Consider the following 19,847-nt stretch of genomic DNA (forward strand, 5'->3'; position numbering starts at 1 on the left):
ATCCCACATGCCACCATGAAGACTGAAGATCTTGAATGCTGCAGCTAAGATCTGAAGTGAAGTGCTAGTTGCTTAGTCGTGTCAGACTCTTTGGGACCCCATGGACTGTAGCCCGCCAGGCTCCTCTGTCCGTGGAATTCTCCAGGCAAGAATACTGGAGTGAGTAGCCATTCCCTTCTCCAGGGATCTTCCCGACCCAGGGATCGAACCCTGGTCTCCTGCACTGCAGGTAGATTCTTTACCATCTGAGCCACCAGGGAAGCCTAGCACAGCCAAATAAATAAATATCAAAAACAAAACATTGATATCCACCTTACTCACAACCCAGAGGCTTCCTCCAATGCCCTCCTTCTGTTGATCTGCAGAACAAGTTACCCACCCCTCCCCCACCCCCCTTGCTCCCACCTCAGTGCTTCTCCTCCTGACTGTCCCCTGGAACCACCCAGAGAGCTTTTAAAAACACTGAGGCTGGTACCTCACCTCCAGAAAATATGATTTAATTCATCTGGGGTGGGGCCCGGGCAGTGGTGTTATTTGTTATAAGCTGCCCAGTTTTTTGCTCATGTAGTTGTGCCCCACTGACCCAGATGCTGGCTACTGTAGGGTGACAGCCTGGGGGTGGAGTGGAAACAGTCAGCTTCCTCCGCCGTGTCTGCTGTCCTCTCTCTCTTGTGTCTGTGGTGGTTGTTTCATCGTTCCGTCCTGTCCGACTCTTTGCGACCCCATGGACTGTAGCCCACCAGGCTCCTCTGTCCATGGGATTTTCCGGGCAAGAATACTGGAGTGGGTTGCCATTTCCTCCTCCAAGGGATCTTCCCAACCCAGGGATTGAACCCCAGTCTCCTGCGTTGGAAGGTAGGTCTGTGATACTTTCTAGTTATCTGAGCGTCAGCCTGTCTGGCTCAAGTCAAGACCTCTGGCTCAGGGGTTCAGCATCCTGAATCTCCTGGTGTCTTGCAGGTGCTCAAAGGTGGGTACAATTAGCACACCGGGCTCCTCCTGAATCCCCCCAAGTCCTTGGGGTCCCTGCCCCTAATGGAGGCTTTAGCATTCTCGGCAAGGTCGCCCACTATGTCTGGGGTGTATGGAAGGCAGGCTCAGGGCGCCTGTCCCGCCGCCTTCATCCTGTGGTGGGCGAGCTTTCCTCACAGCCACCCAGCCTGACACCAGCTCTGAGTTCACATGATCCTGCCTCAGCTCGGGAATGGGCAGAGCCTCCCGCTGGGATTTTCGAGACTGAGCTAGGGGGCGTGGCCTGTCGGGGGCGTGGCCTTCGGGAAATCGCTGGAGGGGGAGCTTGGGTCCTGGCTGCGGGGTCCTTCCTCAGCAAGCGCCGGAGGAAGCCGGCTGGTGGAGATTTGACCGCTAGGCTCCGGCGGGACCGCAGAGTCTGAGAGGACCCAGATCTCCCGAGGCTGCGGCTCCCTGCCTCGCTGTCTGCTCCTCCCCACCTGGCAGCAGCGAAACCGTCCCCTTCCTGGGGTCTGGAGCCTGGGCAGACAGGGGTGGGATCCTGACAGAAGAGCAGGTCAGGAAATCGATTTATCAGCTTACGACCCTTAGAAAAACAAAATAGAGTAGAAATGATCCGAGTGCATCACAAGTGATAAGGTAAGTACTGCTCTGGGTCCATGTGTCTCTGGTGTCTCTATGTGTCAAGTGCATTCCTTGCTGTGATTTATGATGGAAATAGCTCAAAGGCAGCGGGTTGGTGCCCAGTGGTCTGGGCTCTGGATTCAGATCCACCCAACTTACTGTATGGATGTGAGCAACTAGGTTAGCCTCTCTGGGCTTCAGGTTCTGTGAAATAGGTTCACAGCGCCAGCCCCACCGACTCACTGTGCCTTTGTGAGCTCCCGATGGAATTGAATGTTGAAACAGTGACGAGGGCTTTAGAAGTGAGGTTGTCTCCTTGCTTTTGCTGGAGTGAGGCTATTTAGGGAAAAGCTGGGGACTAAGGGGAAAATGCAGTCTGATTCTACTCCTGTCCCAGAAGGAGACTTCAACGACCTCTGAAAAGGGCACTTTTAGGAAGTGTTTAAAGCGTGTGGAAGTTTGACCAGCCAAAGGGAAGGGAAGCTGGGCATGCAGGAAATCCCCCAGCTCGCTGTGCTGGTGGGTCCCTGAGCAGAGCTGCCCAGCCCATGAGTGACTGTGTGTGTGCCATCAAGCCACCACTCAGAAGAGACGGGTGACAGATTCGACCGCTGTTTAGGCACCAGCTCAGCACTTTTGGCCTGGAACGCGCATGGGGCTCCCAGCTCGAGTCAGAGGCCCTTCCTGCCTTTGGGGATTTAACTGTTCTTGGATGTTCAAGTCCTTGGAGGCCTCTATGCTGATGGGCATTTGTCTGAAGGTTTGCTCTTAGGTGTTGGGTTGCTTCACACGTAGTGTCTCAGTTTCTTGTTGTTCTTTAGTCACTAAGAGGTATTTGATTCTTTTGCAACCCCATGGACTGTAGCCCGCCAGGTTCCTCTGTCCGTGGGATTTCCCAGGCAAGAATACTGGAGTGGGGTGCCATTTCCTTCTCCAGGGACTCTTCCCTACCCAGGAATCGAACCTACATTGGCAGGCGGGGTTTTTTTGTTTTTAACCACTGAGCCACCAGGGAAGCCCCTCAGTTTCTTAGCTGAATGGTAACATGAGGCAGACACAGCGGCTCTGTGTTTTGATTCTTTGTCCCAATCCCCTCCTCCACCTTGGGGATCCAAGCCTTGGTCACACAGTAGGTTCTTTTCCTTGAGTGGTGAGAAGATGGTTGACATGCCAGGTGCGGTGGGGGTTGGGGAGGGCGGTGGGGGTGGAGCTGGCCCAGGCCCAAGCCTGTTGGCCTCCTGGTGGCATCTGGGGGAACTGGAGGCTGGCAAAGCCTGGAAGTGGGGGGTGGTTGCTCTGTAACAACTGTGATGATCAGAAAGTGTGGTGTAAAGGAAAGCGTGGACCAATCTGAGCTCAAAACCTGGCTTGCATCATTTGTTGTTGTTGTTTAGTTGCTAAGCTGAGTTCGACTCTTTGCCACCCCATGGACTATAGCCCACCAGGCTCCTCTGTCCATGGCATTTTCCAGGCAAGAATCCTGGAGTGGGTTGCCATTTCCTCCTCCAGGGTATTTTCCCACCCCAGGGATTGAATCTGCATGTCCTGCATTGCAGGTGGATTCTTTACCTCTGAGCCACCAGGGAAGCCCTGGCTTACATCACATAATTATTGCTGAAAGCTCAACTTCTGTATACACTGGTGCTGAATTGAATCTTGGAGACAGAGTTTTGGATGAAGTAGAAAAGGAGAAAGGGCTTCCCTGGTGGCTCAGACAGTAAGTCATCTGCCTGCAATGCAAGAGACCTGGGTTCGATTCCTGAGACAGGAAGATCCCCTGGAGAAGGCAATGGCGATCCACTCCAGTATTCTTGCCTGAAAAATCCCACGGTTAGAGGAGCCTGGCGGGCTACAGTCCATGGGGTCACAAAGAGTTAGACACGACTGAGTGACTACCACAACACACAAACGGATAACTGTATTACTCTGCCAAAGAGGGTCACTGGGGGCTCTCACCTTGAAAAACTATGTGTCGCAGCCCCAGAGGATTTGATGAAGGGTTTTTCATTAGTGTTTCAAGGGTGAGGTCTCTGATAAGATTAGGTATGAGCAGGGCCTGTTGTCATTGTTCATTCATTCAGTCGCTCAGTTGTGTCCGACTCTCTGCAACACCATGAACTGCAACACGCCAGGCTTTCCTGTCCTGCACCATCTCCCAGAGTTTACTCAAACTCATGTCCATTGAGCCGGTGATGCCTTCCAACCGTCTCATCCTCTGTTGTCCCCTTCTTCTCCTGCCTTCACTCCCTTAACTTCATCTCGGGTGGTCAGTCTCCTATTGATGAGCTTCTCTCCTCCCGTATAATCTTGCCTCAGGTGGTTTCTCAGCTGCCCCTCTCTTGATTAGCAACTGTTCAAATCTGCCCTTCGGACCTAAGGGAAGATCATGGAGGCTGGAGGCTGGCCTACAAGAAAGAGGGAGACAAAAAAAGGCTTTCGTGCCTGCAAGCTCTGCAGGGCCCCACACGGATTTAGAATCTTGAGCAGCCTCAGTTTTTTCATCTGGAAAATGGGTGCTGGTGAGAGAGAGAATGAATGTGCAGCAATGTTCCTGGCATGTGGAGGGCTCTTCCCTAGCATGGCCTGGTCCATCTGTCCCAGCCACATGTTCCTATTTACAGAACACCATGCACCCACTGTGCCTTTGATTTTGGGGAGCAGGCTTTCTGTGGAGTACAGGTAGAGAGGGGACACTCCTGGCAAAATGCAATTTCCATGGAGGGGTACCTTTCCTTTGGGAGTGGCAGAAGGGAGAGCTGGCTGTGTTGAGGCCTGGGTGACAAAGCAGGATCCTTTGCAACCAGCTCAGGTCACTTAAACAGATGCCACAGCCTGAAGAGGAGGCCATAATGATTCCTCCCTCTCACTTTTCTGTTTCCGTTAATGAGTTAATGATATTTCCATCGTCCGTCCCAGCACCTGACCTCAAAACCCTCTACCCATCCATCCATGCACCCACCCATCTCTCCACCCATTTACTCACCCATCTGTCCATCTACCCCCTTATCCTTCTACTTACCCATCTTATTCATCCACCTACTCCTCTGTCCATCCACCCAACCCACCTACCTCTCCGTGCATCCATCCATTTTAACAAATAATATGAGGACCAAGCACTGAGATACATCTCAGATTTGTCCCTGACTGTCCTCAGCTCCTTCTAATTAGTCAGCAGTTCCTGTTCCAGGGAGAAGCTAATTCTGACTCCATGATGGAACTGTTTCTTTGACTTGCTTTTCATTGCTTTTGTTATTATCATCATACATAATGGCCTGCCTCAGAGGACCCTGTCCCTCTGCCTGACTGTGAGTGCCTTTGCAGCTCACAGATAATCTGACCTTGCCCACCTGTGAAGGCTGCAGGAAAGAAGAGATTGACACACCCCTTCCCGGAGATGTTTTGCAAGACTGAAGACCCATTTTTTTTTTACTTTCTTACTGTCTCTCCCTCTCTATTCTGCCTTCTGACTTGAGTTCCTCAGCCCTTCTCTCTCTGGTTCTATAAAAAAAAAACTGGCATCCATGCCCCGACTAGATGGTTGTTTAGAGACATTAGTCTGCCATCTTCTCAGTCAGCCAGATCTCTGAATAAAGTCGTCCTCCTTGTCTCTACACCTCATCTCCAATTTATTGGCCTGTCGTGCGGCGAGCAGAGCCAGTATGGACTCGGTAACATTTCTGTAACTTCTTGTTGTCCCCTCTCTGGTCACACCCTCCTCACATTCAGTTCCTTACAGGTGCTTGCTCTCTCTCTATCTGGCCTTTGGCCTGTTGAATGTATTGTTTCCACAGGCAGAAACTCCTTTCTTCCCTGGCTGCCCCTCTCTCTTCTCCTGAACTTAGACTATCATGCTGCTTAGAAAGGCTTTTCTGGCTAAGTCACCTCCTATGAACTCAGAACTTAATGTCTTGTACTCTCCCTAGGAGCTAATCCTCTCTTTTCTTCTCCCGTCTCCCATAAGACTAAAAGCAATGTGAGCTACCCCAGGGGCCAGTGTCTAGTGCGGTGCCTTCCATATAATAGACACTCAGTAAGTATCTGCTGTAGTCGGTGAGTGGATGGATGATTGGAGAGCCATTGAAGGCTTTGAAGCAGGAGTGATTAGCTTAGATTTGTGTTTTAGAAGATGGCTTTGACGATGGTGAGATGAAGACAGGGAATCCCACAGGAGACCATGCATTGATTCTGGGGAGGAAGCCTTGACCAAGCCAATCTGGGGCGCTGGGGAGGGAGCTAAAGAGTAGGAGACGGATGTGGGAAATATTTAAGATTTGGAAACAGTAGAACTGAGTAATTGAGTGGATGCTGTGGATGAAGATAAAGATCAACCAACCCACACAGCCATCCAACACAAGAGACTGGGCAGGTGGAGATGCTACCTCCACGAACAGACTGGTAGGGGAAACAGAGGGAGCAGGGCGGCCTCACTGAGCATGCCCTGTGTGGCAGGAGGAAGCTGGTTCTGTAAGACTTCCCCCCTGGGGTGGGGAGGACATATGGGAGTCATCATTGTTGGGGGTTCGAAACCATGGAGGAGGTGCAGAGTGTGTGTGTGTGTGTGTGTGTGTGTGTGTGTGTATGTAGTGAAAAGAACAAGTCAGCTTTAAATGTGAGTGGGAGGGATGCCCCCAGCTCCCGCCACACATGACCCTGAGTGGTGCTGACTTGTTCCTGCCTTTCAAGATCAGAGGCTCCCTGAGGGTGGGAGCCATTTCTTCTTCTTTATCTCTAAGTCCCCCATGTCCAGTCTGGGGCCGTGAACTGATGCTCCAGAGATACTTGTGGAATGAAACCAGGAGGTACCAGGGACAAGCCACTGTATCCCTCTGGGCCTCAGTTTCCTCATCCCTAAAATGGGGGGACAGGAGGGCAGATGTGAAATGCTGTGTCAACTGTGGGAGATCTGGCAAATACCAAGTGTGAGTACCAAAGAGACGCACTCACTTGTCTTGAGAGCCTGAGTCAGGCTGCTGACCTCCCAAGGGCTGCATCCTGGTTCTGCCCATCAAGTTCTGCTGGGTCTTAAGTTCCCCTTCCAGCTGTTCTGTCCTTTGACCTGGGAACTCATGGATGACACTCGGCCAGGAGTGAAACCCCAGAGCCTCTAGACCTGTGGATGCTTTGCTTCTCGGAGTGTGGTCCATGGCCCTGCAGCACCAGCATCATCTGGTGGGTGGTTGCAGGTTCTCGAGCCCTGCCTCTGACCCACTGAGTCAGGAACTATGAAGGTGGGGCTCTGATCTGTTTCAACAAATCCTCCAGGTGACTCAGGCGCACCTAAGTTTAAGAACGACTTCTCTAGAATCCCCCCAAACCTCTTTTGGCTCCAAAGTGGACATAGGAGGTGCTTTCACTTAAGCATCATCTGTGTTTCTTCTTTGCTCTGCAGACTTGAATATTTCTGACTTTGGTTGCCAGAAGTTGCTTGTTGTTGTCCTAGGAAATAGGAACTTATCAATGGTCACCCCAGCCTGTCCCACACATGCATACACTCACCACCTGCAAACAGTAGGCTTCAGCCAGGTGACTCTCAACAAATTCCTGAGACCAGACAGGACGTGTTTTCACTTGGTTTCTTTTGCCCATTTTTGTGGGTGCCTGGGAGCCTGTGCTGATAAATGAATTTTTATCTTCCTGAGGGTAATTTTGTGTGGACTGTGGAGAACCTCAGATAAATTCAGAGACATGGAAGTCCCGGGCTGGTGTCCCTGGGGACCGCTCAGGGACTTCCTCACGTTTGAGCCACATGAACCATTTGGACCCTCAGGTGTGGGCCTGGGATTCAGGGACAGCAGAGCTGGCAAGAAGAGGAGGAGTGAGGCCAAATTTTGACTCATGGGACTGTGCAAGGTTCAGAGGTCACAGTCCTCAGTTTCCCCTTCACCCCGAATCTCGCCATGAAAACATATAAACCAAAACACGAAAAGCAAAAAACAAGAAAACATCCCTGCACTGTCGGTGGGAATGTAAAATGGTGTAGCCACTGTGGAAAAACAGAATGCAGTTCCTCAAAAAATTAAAATAGAACTACCATATGATCCAGTGTTTCCACTTCTGGATCTATACCCAAAAAAACTGAAAGCAGGGACTCAAGTAGTATACCCATGTTTAGTTCAGTTCAGTCGCTCAGTCGTGGCCGACTCTTTGCGACCCCATGAATCGCAGCACGCCAGGCCTCCCTGTCCATCACCAACTCCAGGAGCTCACCCAAACTCATGTGCATCGAGTTGGTGATGCCATCCAGCCATCTCATCCTCTGTGGTCCCCTTCTCCTCCTGCCCCCAATCCCTCCCAGCATCAGTCTTTTCCATTGAGTCAAATCTTCGCATGAGGTGGCCAGAGTATTGGAATTTCAGCTTTAGCATCAGTCCTTCCAATGAACACCCAGGACTGGTCTTCTTTAGGATGGACTGGTTGGATCTGCTTGCAATCCAAGGGACTCTCAAGAGTCTTCTCCAGTACCACAGTTCAAAAGCATCAATTCTTCGGCACTCAGCTTTCTTTACAGTCCAACTCTCACATCCATACATAACCACTGGAAAAACCATAGCCTTGACTAGATGGACCTTTGTTGGCAAAGTAATATATCTGCTTTTCAATATGCTGTCTAAGTTAGTCATAACTTTCCTTCCAAGGAGTAAGCGTCTTTTAATTTCATGGCTGCAATCACCATCTGCTGTGATTTTGGAGCCCCCAAAAATAAAGTCTGACACTGTTTCCACTGTTTCCCCATCTATTTGCCATGAAGTGATGGGACCAGATGCCATGATCCTAGTTTTCTGAATGTTGAGCTTTAAGCCAACTTTTTCACTCTCCACTTTCACTTTCATCAAGAGGCTTTTTAGTTCCTCTTCACTTTCTGCCATAAGGGTGGTGTCATCTGCATATCTGAGGTTATTGATATTTCTCCCGGCAATGTTGATTCCAGCTTGTGCTTCTTCCAGCCGAGCGTTTCTCATGATGTACTCTGCATAGAAGTTAAGTAAGCAGGGTGACAATATACAGCCTTGACGTACTCCTTTTCCTATTTGAAACCAGTCTGTCGTTCCATGTCCAGTTCTAACTGTTGCTTCCTGACCTGACATGTTCAGAGCAGCGCTATTCATGATTGCCAGAAGGTAGAAGTCGCCCAAATGTCCATTGACAAATGGAAAAATAAAATGCAGTATATATGTATGATGGACTATTATTATGCCTTAAAAAGGAAGGAGCTTCTGATAACATTCTACAACATGGATGCACCTTGAGGACATGATGCTAAGTGAAATAAGACACAAAAAGACAAATGCTATATCACTCAGCTTACTGTCTGAGCCACCAGGGAAGTACATAAGGTATCTAGAGTGGTCAAATTCACAGAGGCAGACAGTGGACTGGTGTTTGCCATGGACTGGTATTTGCCATGGCCTGGGTGAATGGAGGATGGGGAGTTAGTTTTTAATGGGAACAGATTTTCAGCTGGGGAAACTGAAAAAGTTCTGGAGGTGGATGGTGGTTATGGTTGCATGACAGTTTAAGTGTACTTAATTACCACTGAATTGTACATTAAAAATGTTAACAAGGTAAATTTTATATTATGTATGAAAGTGAAAGTATTAGTCACTCAGTGATGTCCAACTCTTTGCCACCCATGGTCTGTAGCCCTCCAGGCTCCTCTGTTCATGGAATTCTCCAGGCAAGAATACTGGAGTGGGTAGCCATTCGCTTCTCCAGGGATCTTCCCCATCCAGGGATTGAACCTCGGTCTCCTGCATTGCAGACAGGTTCTTTACTGTCTGAGCCACCAGGGAAGCTCCCGTCATGTATATTAAACCACAACTGAAAATGGCACCAAGAAGCACCTCCCTCCACCACCATCACTGAAACCCAGGCCTATATCCTGGAAAGGTTGGAGAGGTGGGCCCTCCCGGAGTCCTCATCTTCAGAGACTGAGAGCTTGGGGCCAAGGCCAGGTGGGGACTGGCTGTGGTGGGGAGGTGGGGCTTAGAACAAGAAAACCTGGATTCTAATGCCCATACTTCCTTCGTCAGGCTGGCTTTGGGCTCGTCACTTCCCCTTTTGAACCTCAGTTTCCTCATCTGTAAGGTGGGGAGGTGGCACCCATTTATTCATTCCAGAAGTCCTCAGGAGCGCCTGTGATGTACCAGGCACTGTTCAAGGTACACACGGCCCTCTTGGAATTTATTGAATTGGCCATAAAGTTCATTCGGGTGTTTTTGTACCATCTTATGGAAAAAACCAAATGAACTTTTTAGCCAACCCAATACATCCTCATGGAGGAGACAGATCAGCAACAAGCAGACAAGTAAACAAACAAATCTCAGATACTGATGGAAACTCTGCAGAGCCGGCACATAGGAAGGAGTGATGGTGCTGGGGAGGGGGGGGGCCAGTCCAGTGGGATGGTCAGGGAGGGCCTCACAAAGGGGTGGTGTTTAAGCTTCAAACTGGCGGCAAAGGAACCAGCCCTGCCCTGGAGGCGGAGGGGAGGGGTTGGCAGGGGGCGGCACTCCTGGAGCAAATGGAGCAAGGCCAGGTGACCAGGGCACAGAAAGCTGGCCAACATGTTGGTGGCAGGAAGGTAGGAGGAGCTGGGGTCGGGTCACATTGGGCCTTGTAGGAGTTTGGGGGTTTTTCTGGGGGTGTGATAACTCGCTGTGAAACTGTCTCAGTGGGTTTTAAACAAGGAAGAGGAGGATGCGGTTTGGATTTTGGAAAGATCACTGTGGCTGCCCTGGGGAATAATGGTCAGGGAAAAATGAGAACGCTGGGATTTGGCTTCCCTCGTAGCTCAGCTAGTAAAGAATCTGCCTTTAATGCGGGAGACCTGGGTTCTATTCCTGGGTCAGGAAGATCCCCTGGAGAAGGGAAAGGCTACCCACTCCAGTATTCTTGATCTTCCCTGGTGGCTCAGACAGTAAAGAATCCACCTTCAATGCAGGAGACCTGGGTTCGATCCCTGGGTTGGGAAGATCCCCTGGAGGAGGGCATGGCAACCCATTCCAGTGTTCTTGCCTGGAGAGTCCCCAAGAACAGTGAAGCCTGGTGGGCTACAGTCCATGGGATTGCAAATAGTCAAGCACGACTAAGCACAGGAGTGGGGGTGGCTTGGCCATGGGGAGAGCCACAGGGAATCCAGGTAAGAGGGTGCAGCTTTGGGTTGGACCCATCTCTCACCTGTTTTAGAGACTCATGAAAGCCACGGGACCCTTTTCCAGGAAAAATGCACATACTTAAATATTTACAAGATGGAGCATGTGATTTCAGGGGAACCCCTCAAGTTTACCATGAGCCCCAGGACTGGAACTGCTGGGCTGGGATATCTCTGGGACCCTCCCTAGCAGGCTCTGTCAGTTTTCAGGCTGAGCCCTGGCTCCAGTGCCCACAGGGTCAGTTAGGAGCCCACAGGAGGGAGGGTGATGAGACATTGTCAATTGTGGCAGGGGTTTCCCTCCTGGTCCATGAGTCCCAGCTTGACTATGTATGGTGAAGAGAGAGCAAAGGGCAAGACTGATCTGCTAAAACTACAACTTAATGCAGACTCCGTTCACTTGGAATTTGCAGCCATATAGACCGTACATTCTCAGAGGGTGGGGTGAAAATAATCTTAGATATAATAATACAGTGATTTGGCACCCTCCAAAAGGCCATGGTGCATAAACAGATATTCTATACATCTAAGGATATTAACATTCCATGGGGGCAGGTGATTAGGAAAAAAAAAAAAATATGTCTATAAAATCTCCTTGGGAGGATGATTATGAACAACAAGGTTGATTTAGAGACAGTAAGGTTTTTCATCTGAGCCAGGAGTCTTAAATCGATAGAACTGCTCAGGCTTTTCATTTTGTTATATTAATCCAAAAGGAAAAGTGAAAGTCGCTCCGTCGTCATGTCTGACTCTTTGTGACCGCATGGACTCTACAGTCCAAGGAATTCTTCAGGCCAGACTACTGGAATGGGTAGCCTTCTTCCCAGGGGATCTTCCCAACCCAGGGATTGAACCCAGGTCTCCCGCATTGCAGGCAGATTCTTTACCAGCTGAGCCACCAGGGAAGCCCAATCTGTAAGGTAGGCCTACAGCAAAAATTTTTTATTCTCTTTTGTTCAAATGCATTTGTATATGTAGCAACAGGATTTTCTTTTATCCTCTTTTTTAACTCTTTGGTTTTTGGGTTGCCCTGGGTCTTAGTTGCTGTGCTCGGGCTTTCTCTAGTTGCAGCAAGCGGGGGCTGCTCTTCATTGCGGTGCATGGGCTTCTCACCGCGGTGACTTCTCTCGTTGTGGAGAATGGGCTCTAGGGCGCAGGCTCAGTAGTTGTGGCGCAAGGGCTTGGTTGCCCTGCAGCCTGTGGGATCTTCCCAGACACAGATTGAACTCGTGCCCCATGCATTGGCAGGCAGTTTCTCAACCAGTGGACCACTAGGGAAGCCCAGCAATAGCATTTTCTTAATTAAATTCTCAACAATATGAACTTTTCACTACTGCAAGTCAGACTATCATCTTTTATTCTGCTTCTTTGCCTCTGGAGAAAGAATGGCATGCCATTTGACATATTTTATGTGGCCCTGATTCTGGGATTTCTTTGGAAGGAATGATGCTAAAGCTGAAACTGCACTACTTTGGCCACCTCATGCGAAGGGCTGACTCATTGGAAAAGACTCTGATGCTGGGAGGGATTGGGGGCAGGAGGAGAAGAGGACGACAGAGGATGAGATGGCTGGATGACATCACTGACTCGATGGATGTGAGTCCCAGTGAACTCTGGGAGTTGGTGATGGACAGGGAGGCCTGGCGTGCTGCGATTCATGGGGTCACAGTCGGACATGACTGAGCTACTGAATTGAACTGAACTGATATTGACCCTGAGGGCAAGTGTCTTTATCCCCATTTTATAGATGAGGAAACTGAAGCTGAGGAAGGGTAAAGACTTGCACAGCCTGTGAGCTGCTGACCCTTGCCTGGTGCTCATGTCTCGGTGCCTTGTGCCCTGTACTGGGTTCCTGATTCCGTGGAGGAGAAATAGCAGTGCTCCGTGGGAAGTTTGGCCTGTTTTCTTGCCAGAGCACAGTAGTTCAGTTCAGTTGCTCAGTTGCGTCTGACTCTTTGTGACCCCATGGACTGCAGTACTCCAGGCTTCCCTGTCCATCACCAACTCTCAGAGATTGCTCAAACTCATGTCCCTCGCATCGGTGATGCCATCCAAACATCTCATCCTCTGTCGTTCTCTTCTCTTCCTGCCTTCAATCTTTCCTAGCATCAGGGTCTTTTCCAATGAGTCAGTTCTTCACATCAGGTGACCAAAGTATTGGAGCTTCAGCTTTAGCATCAGTCCTTCCTATGACTCTTCAGGACTGATTTCCTTTCAGATTGACTGGTTTGATCTCCCTGCAGTCCAAGGGACTCTCAAGAGTCTCCTCCAACACCACAGTTCAAAAGCCTCAATTCTTCAGCACTCAGCTGTCTTTTTTATTCAACTCTCACAACCATACATGACTACTGGAAAAAATCACAGCTTTGACTAGGCTGACCTTTGTCAGAAAGCGGTGTCTCTGCTTTTTAATATGCTGTCTAGGCTGGTCATAGCTTTTCTTCCAAGGAGCCAGCGTCTTTTCATTTCATGGCTGCTGTCACTATCTGTAGTAATTTGGGAGCCCAAGAAAATAAAGTCTGTCACTGCCCAGCAGGATGTGAACAAAGTTGGGTCTCTTTTGTGCTGTCTGAAGAAGCTCCCAGGACAGGCTGTGGCCTCAGCGTTGACTGATCTGGTAAATTCCTGTGAGCAAGAAGGAAAAATGTGGATGGTGCTGAATGTTGGCAGAAGAGAGTGTCTGGGGCCCATGCTGTTTTGTGGGTTGAATTTGATCTTTACCTTGGAGAGCCAGCTCGGGATGGGAGATGGGATGGTGTTCACAAGAGCTCCAGGCCTTGCTTGCTGGACCGAGGGACCAGGAAAATAAATAAGGGACAGGAGGCCAGGGAAGGGGATGGGGAGACAGAAATCGCATGTCGGTGTCTTGGTCTGTGCATTCTGTATATTCAGTGCAGTTGAGTTGGAGTTCGTGGGCTGGGTCATCTTCTAAATTTTGAGGCACTACACCAATATGAAAGGCACAAGCACGACCACTCGACTGCCTTCTGCTCTGCAATGAGCGATGGATTCAGCGACATGAATGAGCTGTCAGCTTGAGTTTCTTTCTTCTCTGCCTGGCTAATGCTTGTTCTGTCACCATTATTTAAGCTCAAGTAGGACGACTGTTATTTCAAGCACTGTCTAGGTTATACTGTCCTAAGGTTTACTCTTTATCTGCATATGATGCCCAAATAGCTCCTCATTAAACAAAGTATGTGTTGTGTTTTGCTTTGCACAGAAATGACAATATCGCCTATCTTAAAGAGAAGTAGGAAAAAAAATGCTTGAATGGAATTTGGATGAATGTGTCCTTTTCAGAACAAGCAAAAAATATCAAAAGAATTGATGTTAAAACTGTGTGCATCAAGATAATCATTAGGGAAAAAAATTAAGTGAGGCACTTAGAGCAATGCCTGGCACACGGTAGGTGGTATATAAATGTTAGCTTCTATTATCCTAAGCCTTTCTGCCTTTGACTTTTAGGGGCTTACGCATCACCAGTGAGGCCAAGCCTTCACTGCAGCTTGAACCACATCCTAGAAACAAGATGGCCACAGAGAGACTGGCGTATTCCTGAGCATATGGGGGGTGAGGCCCCAGCAGGCCCGAAGATGGGGAACGTCACGGCAGACAACGCCTCGATGAACTGTGACATTGACCACACCATCCACCAGACGCTGGCCCCGGTGGTCTACGTCATGGTGCTGGTGGTGGGCTTTCCGGCCAACTGCCTGTCCCTCTACTACGGCTACCTGCAGATCAAGGCCCGGAACGAGCTGGGCGTGTACCTGTGCAACCTGACAGTGGCCGACCTCTTCTACATCTGCTCCCTCCCCTTCTGGCTGCAGTACGTGCTGCAGCACGACCACTGGTCCCACGACGACCTGTCCTGCCAGGTGTGCGGGATCCTGCTCTACGAGAACATCTACATCAGCGTGGGCTTCCTCTGCTGTATCTCCATCGACCGCTACCTGGCCGTGGCCCACCCCTTCCGCTTCCACCAGTTCCGCACCTTGAAGGCCGCCATGGGCGTCAGTGCGCTCATCTGGGCCAAGGAGCTGCTGACCAGCATCTACTTCCTCATGCACGAGGAGGTGGTGGAAGACGCCGACCGGCACCGCGTCTGCTTCGAGCATTATCCGCTCCAGCCGCGCCAGCGCGGCATCAACTACTACCGCTTCCTGGTGGGCTTCCTCTTCCCCATCTGCCTGCTGCTGGCCTCCTACCGGGGCATCCTGCGGGCCGTGCGCCGCAGCCACGGGACCCAGAAGAGCCGCAAGGACCAGATCCAGCGGCTAGTGCTCAGCACCGTGGTCATCTTCCTGGCCTGCTTCCTGCCCTACCACGCGCTGCTGCTGGTGCGCAGTCTCTGGGAGTCCAGCTGCGACTTCGCCAAGGGCATCTTCAATGCCTACCACTTCTCCCTGCTCCTCACCAGCTTCAACTGCGTGGCCGACCCCGTGCTCTACTGCTTCGTCAGCGAGACCACGCACAGGGACCTGGCCCGCCTCCGCGGGGCCTGCCTGGCCTTCCTCACCTGCGCCAGGACCGGCCGAGCCCGGGAGGCCTACCCGCTGGGCGCCCCCGAGGCCTCCGGGAAAAGCGAGGATCCCGAGGTCCTGACAAGGCTCCACCCGGCCTTCCAGACCCCCCACCCACCTGGAGTGGGAGGGTCTCCCCCAGGTGGGCTGTCCTAGCCGGGTCACCCCATCACCCACGTGCGGGACGAGGCGAGGCCTGAGCCTGCTCCATGGCTGCTGCCCTTTTGGCCAAGGCAGCTGCCTCTTGCTGCTGGAGGGGACAGTGGGTGGGGCCGTGGGCCCCTAGGTCTGGGCCATAACACAACCTCTCTGGTTTCCAGGGAGCCTGGTGTGACTGCCAAGTCCAACAGGGCTGCTAGCTGAATGTGGAGATAAGCCCCGAAAGCATGTGGGGGGTCATCTGCCATCGGCTGGGCTGCTGGTGGGAAGAAGACTCACCTCCAGGAGGTTTTCAGAGAAGCTCGTGGGGGGACAGAGTGTGAGGACGTGGAGAGAGGGGCCTGGGAGAGGAGGCAGGTACCCAGGTGCTCACCTGCCGGGGCCTTCCAATGCCAGAGGTGACCCTTGTCCAAATGTACTGGTGTTACCTGAGAAGATGATGCAGGAAGGTGTGTTTCATCCTTACCACTTGAGCCCCACCCCGTGGAGGTTGGATGGGGAGAGGGAATGTGGGGAGGGGTTGAGGCCCTGAGAGTGTGTGTGGCAGGGACAGTGGGGGAGGGACAAGCAGAGGAGAGACCCCAGATCCAGGCAACTCACAGTTTTCACCGGCAGGGAGATTTGAGCGGATTCTCCAAGCCCCAGCTCTAATGCACAGCAAATCCTAGAGCTCCATGGGGCTCTGGCGGGTGATGTCTATGATCCTTTAAAGTCAGCACTGAAGTTCAAGTGTCAGGTCAGAGGCCTAAAGCAGTGTGTTCAACCGACAGATCCCTCCCAATTCAACTTCTGTTGCTATCTGCCCCAAAGTATACAAGACCCAGAAGTCTGGGGCTCTGTATGTGTATGTGTGCCTGTGGTTAAAATGCCAGGGTCTCCGTGACTGCTCTGGTCCAAGACACCGAGGCTAACTAAGGTCATAGGACTGCTGATATGTTTGCCACATACACAGACGAGTGCCTGGCAGTCTTTGAGAAGAGCGTGACATTCACCCCAAGGTCTTAGATGCAGCAAAACAAATACAAGAGATGAATTCTCTGGCATCTTTCAGCCCAAAGGGTGGGGTGAAGCTCCACTGTGGTTTAAGTAGCCCCTGTGACAAAGAGAGGAAAAGACCCTGGGCTTGTCTTGCCTCCTTGGTCCTCCATCTCCACTCCTCTGCCCAAGTGTTCCCCCTCACCCACCTGGAGAGTGACGGGATGGCCCACTGGCTACATGTTGTCTCTTGTTCCGTCCTAGAAGACTGGTTACAGGGCTCATCTCTCCTGAAGCTTCCCACCCAGTCATGTTAAGCTTCTGCCTGGGGAATACACCAAGGACCAGAAGAGCGTCTTGCTACTCCAGGGACCTGCCCACCTTTCAGAAATGCTAGCCCTTTAGATTTCCTGGAGTGGACCGGCACCAGTTCTGACTTCCCTCAGAGACCTGGAATCTGAGCTCTTACAGCCAAGGATCTTGGTGGGCTCAAGCCTGGGGAGGGACCAGGGATGGGAAGATAGAAGCTGGTATCAGTGGGACATTTCTGGAATCTGCTGAAGAGGGACCACAGAGAACATCTTCAGTCTCTCCTTGTGTCTGTCTTACCCTCTCCCAGAGATAGATCCACCCCAAGTTTCTTAACCCTCTCTTCAGAGGCATCCAGAGGCCGATAGCCTAGGCTGGATGTGCCCTAAGGAAGTGGGATTCCAAGTCTATACTTGATTCTGACTGTGTGTAATCCCTGCCCCAGCTCCTTCTGTAGGGTCTTCCATAACCTGGGGAGGTTCTCTTCCCCTTCATAGAGGAGGAAGTGACCAGGTCTGAAGGTGGAAAAAATGAACATACAGCCAAGAAAAACCCAGGATCTTACAGAGGCAATGGCACTGGCTGAGGCCTCCATACCTCCTCATTTCAAATTCCCTCCTATTTTGATCTTAAACATGGGCATTCCCACTGGGATAAACTGGCATGAGCTGAAGGCAGTTTCATTTATTATCAAGAGTTGTATTTTTGTATTGTCCTTTCTTTTATGCCAAGTATACGTGTGTTGGACCATGCAGTGGATTTATGTAGCAAACTTGAGTCTGCAAATAAAGCAACCTAACCAGCCACAGTTGGAGTGTATTTCAGTTCATGTGGGGAGGGAGGGTCTTCCAACACCAGGGACATCTAGAGGGTCCATGAAGTACCCAACAGAGTCAGAAAGGTCCAGGGATTGACTTTCTCAGAAAAAGTTCAAACAGGTCAATTAGAGAATTTGCCCTCGATTACCCAGTAGTGGCCAAGAAGGATGAAGCCTTAAATGAAGGCTTTGTTCTCTAGAGATTCATGAAGTGTCCTAAACACTGCAGCACATTGTTGCAAATCCACTCTGGGACTTAGCTTGGTCACCCCTTGACTCTGGGGATGCAACTCAGCTCTGCGGTTTGGAGACTATCATTCCCTGTCCTTGGACACAGGACCCCCTTCTACTCCAGGTGGCCCTAGTGGTAAAGAATCTGCTTGCCAATTCAGGAGATGCAAGAGATGTGGATTCAACCCCTGGGTCAGGAAGATCCCCTGGAATAGGGAATGACAACCCACTCCAGTATTCTTGCCTGGAAAATTCCATGGACAGAGGAGCATGGCGGGCTACGTTCCATGGGGCTGCAAAGAGTCAGACATGACTGAGCGACTGAGCATAACATCCAGTAAGAAAGAGCTGGATCAGACTGTCCTCTCCTCACTAGTGAAAACTGCCAAAGCAGGAACACCTGTTGTATCCACCTCTCGGGGGCTCTCCTTATCCTCACAGTCTGAATTTTGTTTGAGGAGCCCCCCATTTAGTGATCAGCATTTTTTAAGCTGGAGCATCTTTTCAACAGTGATGGGCTGTGTGTTTATCACAGGATTAAATGCATCATGTTAAAAAGTAAATTTGGTTTTAGTCACTTAATCCCTCCTGGGTCAAATTCCTGGAGTTCTGGAGTGCTTCGGAAGAATCGATCCTTCAGACAGACTAAAGGTATTACTGGAGATTAAGACTTCTTCCTCTCTTAAGAGAAGCGGGGGCGGGAAGAAAAGGTCCATCTGGTTTCGACTGGAGATGGCAAGAGCCATTAGATTGCTTTCTCATTCACCAGTGTTGCTTAGCAAGATGAGAGCTCATCTTCCTGTTTACACACACTGGTCTGTGGGTTGGCTAGACAAGTGTGGGAGAAATTTGAAGCACAAAATACATTCCATCTGCTGCTTTTCTCTGGCTGGTACAATCAAGAGAGAGCCAGAATCTGGCCCTTCTTGGTTCAATGCTTTTTTGAAAAATGTGCTTCTTGCGGCTGGTGATCCTGCAGCTTCCAGGAATTCATCTGGCAAGATGATAGTCTTTGATGGCAATAACCCTGGGGTCACAACAGTGCCCAGTGTTCTGGGGAAATGGTGGGTCAACCAATATAAGGAAGACGTTGGTAGATTAACATAGATAACAGTGTTGGAAAGTCCCACAGAGGTCATGATCTCCGGTTCCTTACCTGTGAATTATCCCCTGTTGTTCAGTCACTAAGTTGGGTCCAACTCTTTGTGACCCCAGTGACTGCAGCATGCCAGGCTTCCCTTCACCATCTCCCCCAAAATGATAGCCCAGTTTCTCTGTAAAGAATACCATGGATACCAATTCACTACTGTCCAACACAAGTCATCCCAAGGTTGGGCAGAAAATCTTAACTCTGAATGAGCCACAGTGGAACCACTTTTCTCACTGGCCTTAGTTCTGGCCTCTGGAGCCAAGTGACCCTTTAGGTACTGGTGTGTGTGTGCTTAGTTGCTCAGTTGTGTCCAACTCTTTGTGACTCCATGGATTGTACCCCTCCAGGCTCCTCTGTCCATCGGATTCTCCAGGCAAGAATACTGGAGTGGGTAGCCATTCCCTTCACCAGGCTATCTTCCTAACCCAGGGATTGAACCCAGGTCTTTTGTATTGCAGGCAGATTCTTTACCATCTGAGCCACCAGGGAAGCCCTTTAGGTACCTTTAGATACAACTCTCACATCCTACTTCTCAGTGTTAAATCTCCAAAGCTTGTATTAGACAAGGCTGGATTATACTACAATAAGAAATATACCCCCAAATCATACTGCCTTAAAACAATAAAAGTCTATCTCCTGTTCATGCAAGGGTCAGATGAGCAACTACTTTCTGGCGTGTGTCTTTTTTTTTTCCCCCAAGTGATGGCAGTGATTCAGGATTCATGCATTAAGAGATTCTACCATCTTGGGGTCTTCCTCTTCCATCCACACAGGTAGGGAAAGCAGGACGAAAAGAATCTCACATGGGGGTTATGGGAAATCTCAATGTGGTTAGTATTCCCGCTACTCACACTCTATTGGCCAGATCTCAGTCACATGGCCCCAACATAACTACAAGGGAGGCTGGGAAATGTAGTTTTCCTGTGTGTGAAGGAA

The 19,847-nt window shown here is 50.4% G+C and overlaps 1 protein-coding gene across 4 annotated transcripts in view; it reads left to right on the forward strand.

The window, feature by feature from the left end:
• The window catches only part of GPR68 (G protein-coupled receptor 68), a 37,492-nt gene extending 19,971 nt beyond the window's left edge, over positions 1–17,521 (forward strand). For 2 of the 4 annotated variants that reach the window (XM_025271279.3, XM_025271280.3), the window contains exon 2: positions 14,213–17,521. In XM_025271279.3, coding sequence (XP_025127064.1) covers positions 14,311–15,426 — 1,116 coding nt within the window. In that variant the 5' untranslated portion in view covers positions 14,213–14,310 and the 3' untranslated portion in view covers positions 15,427–17,521. Of the gene's footprint in view, positions 1–1,279; positions 1,612–11,627; positions 11,668–14,212 lie in introns of those variants that run through there. The other 2 variants (XM_006076161.3, XM_044933377.1) reach the window with 2 other exon arrangements.
• Positions 17,522–19,847: the final 2,326 nt, after the last annotated feature.

This window comes from Bubalus bubalis, chromosome 20, assembly GCF_019923935.1.
Source record: "Bubalus bubalis isolate 160015118507 breed Murrah chromosome 20, NDDB_SH_1, whole genome shotgun sequence".
NCBI classification, from domain to species: domain Eukaryota; kingdom Metazoa; phylum Chordata; class Mammalia; order Artiodactyla; family Bovidae; genus Bubalus; species Bubalus bubalis.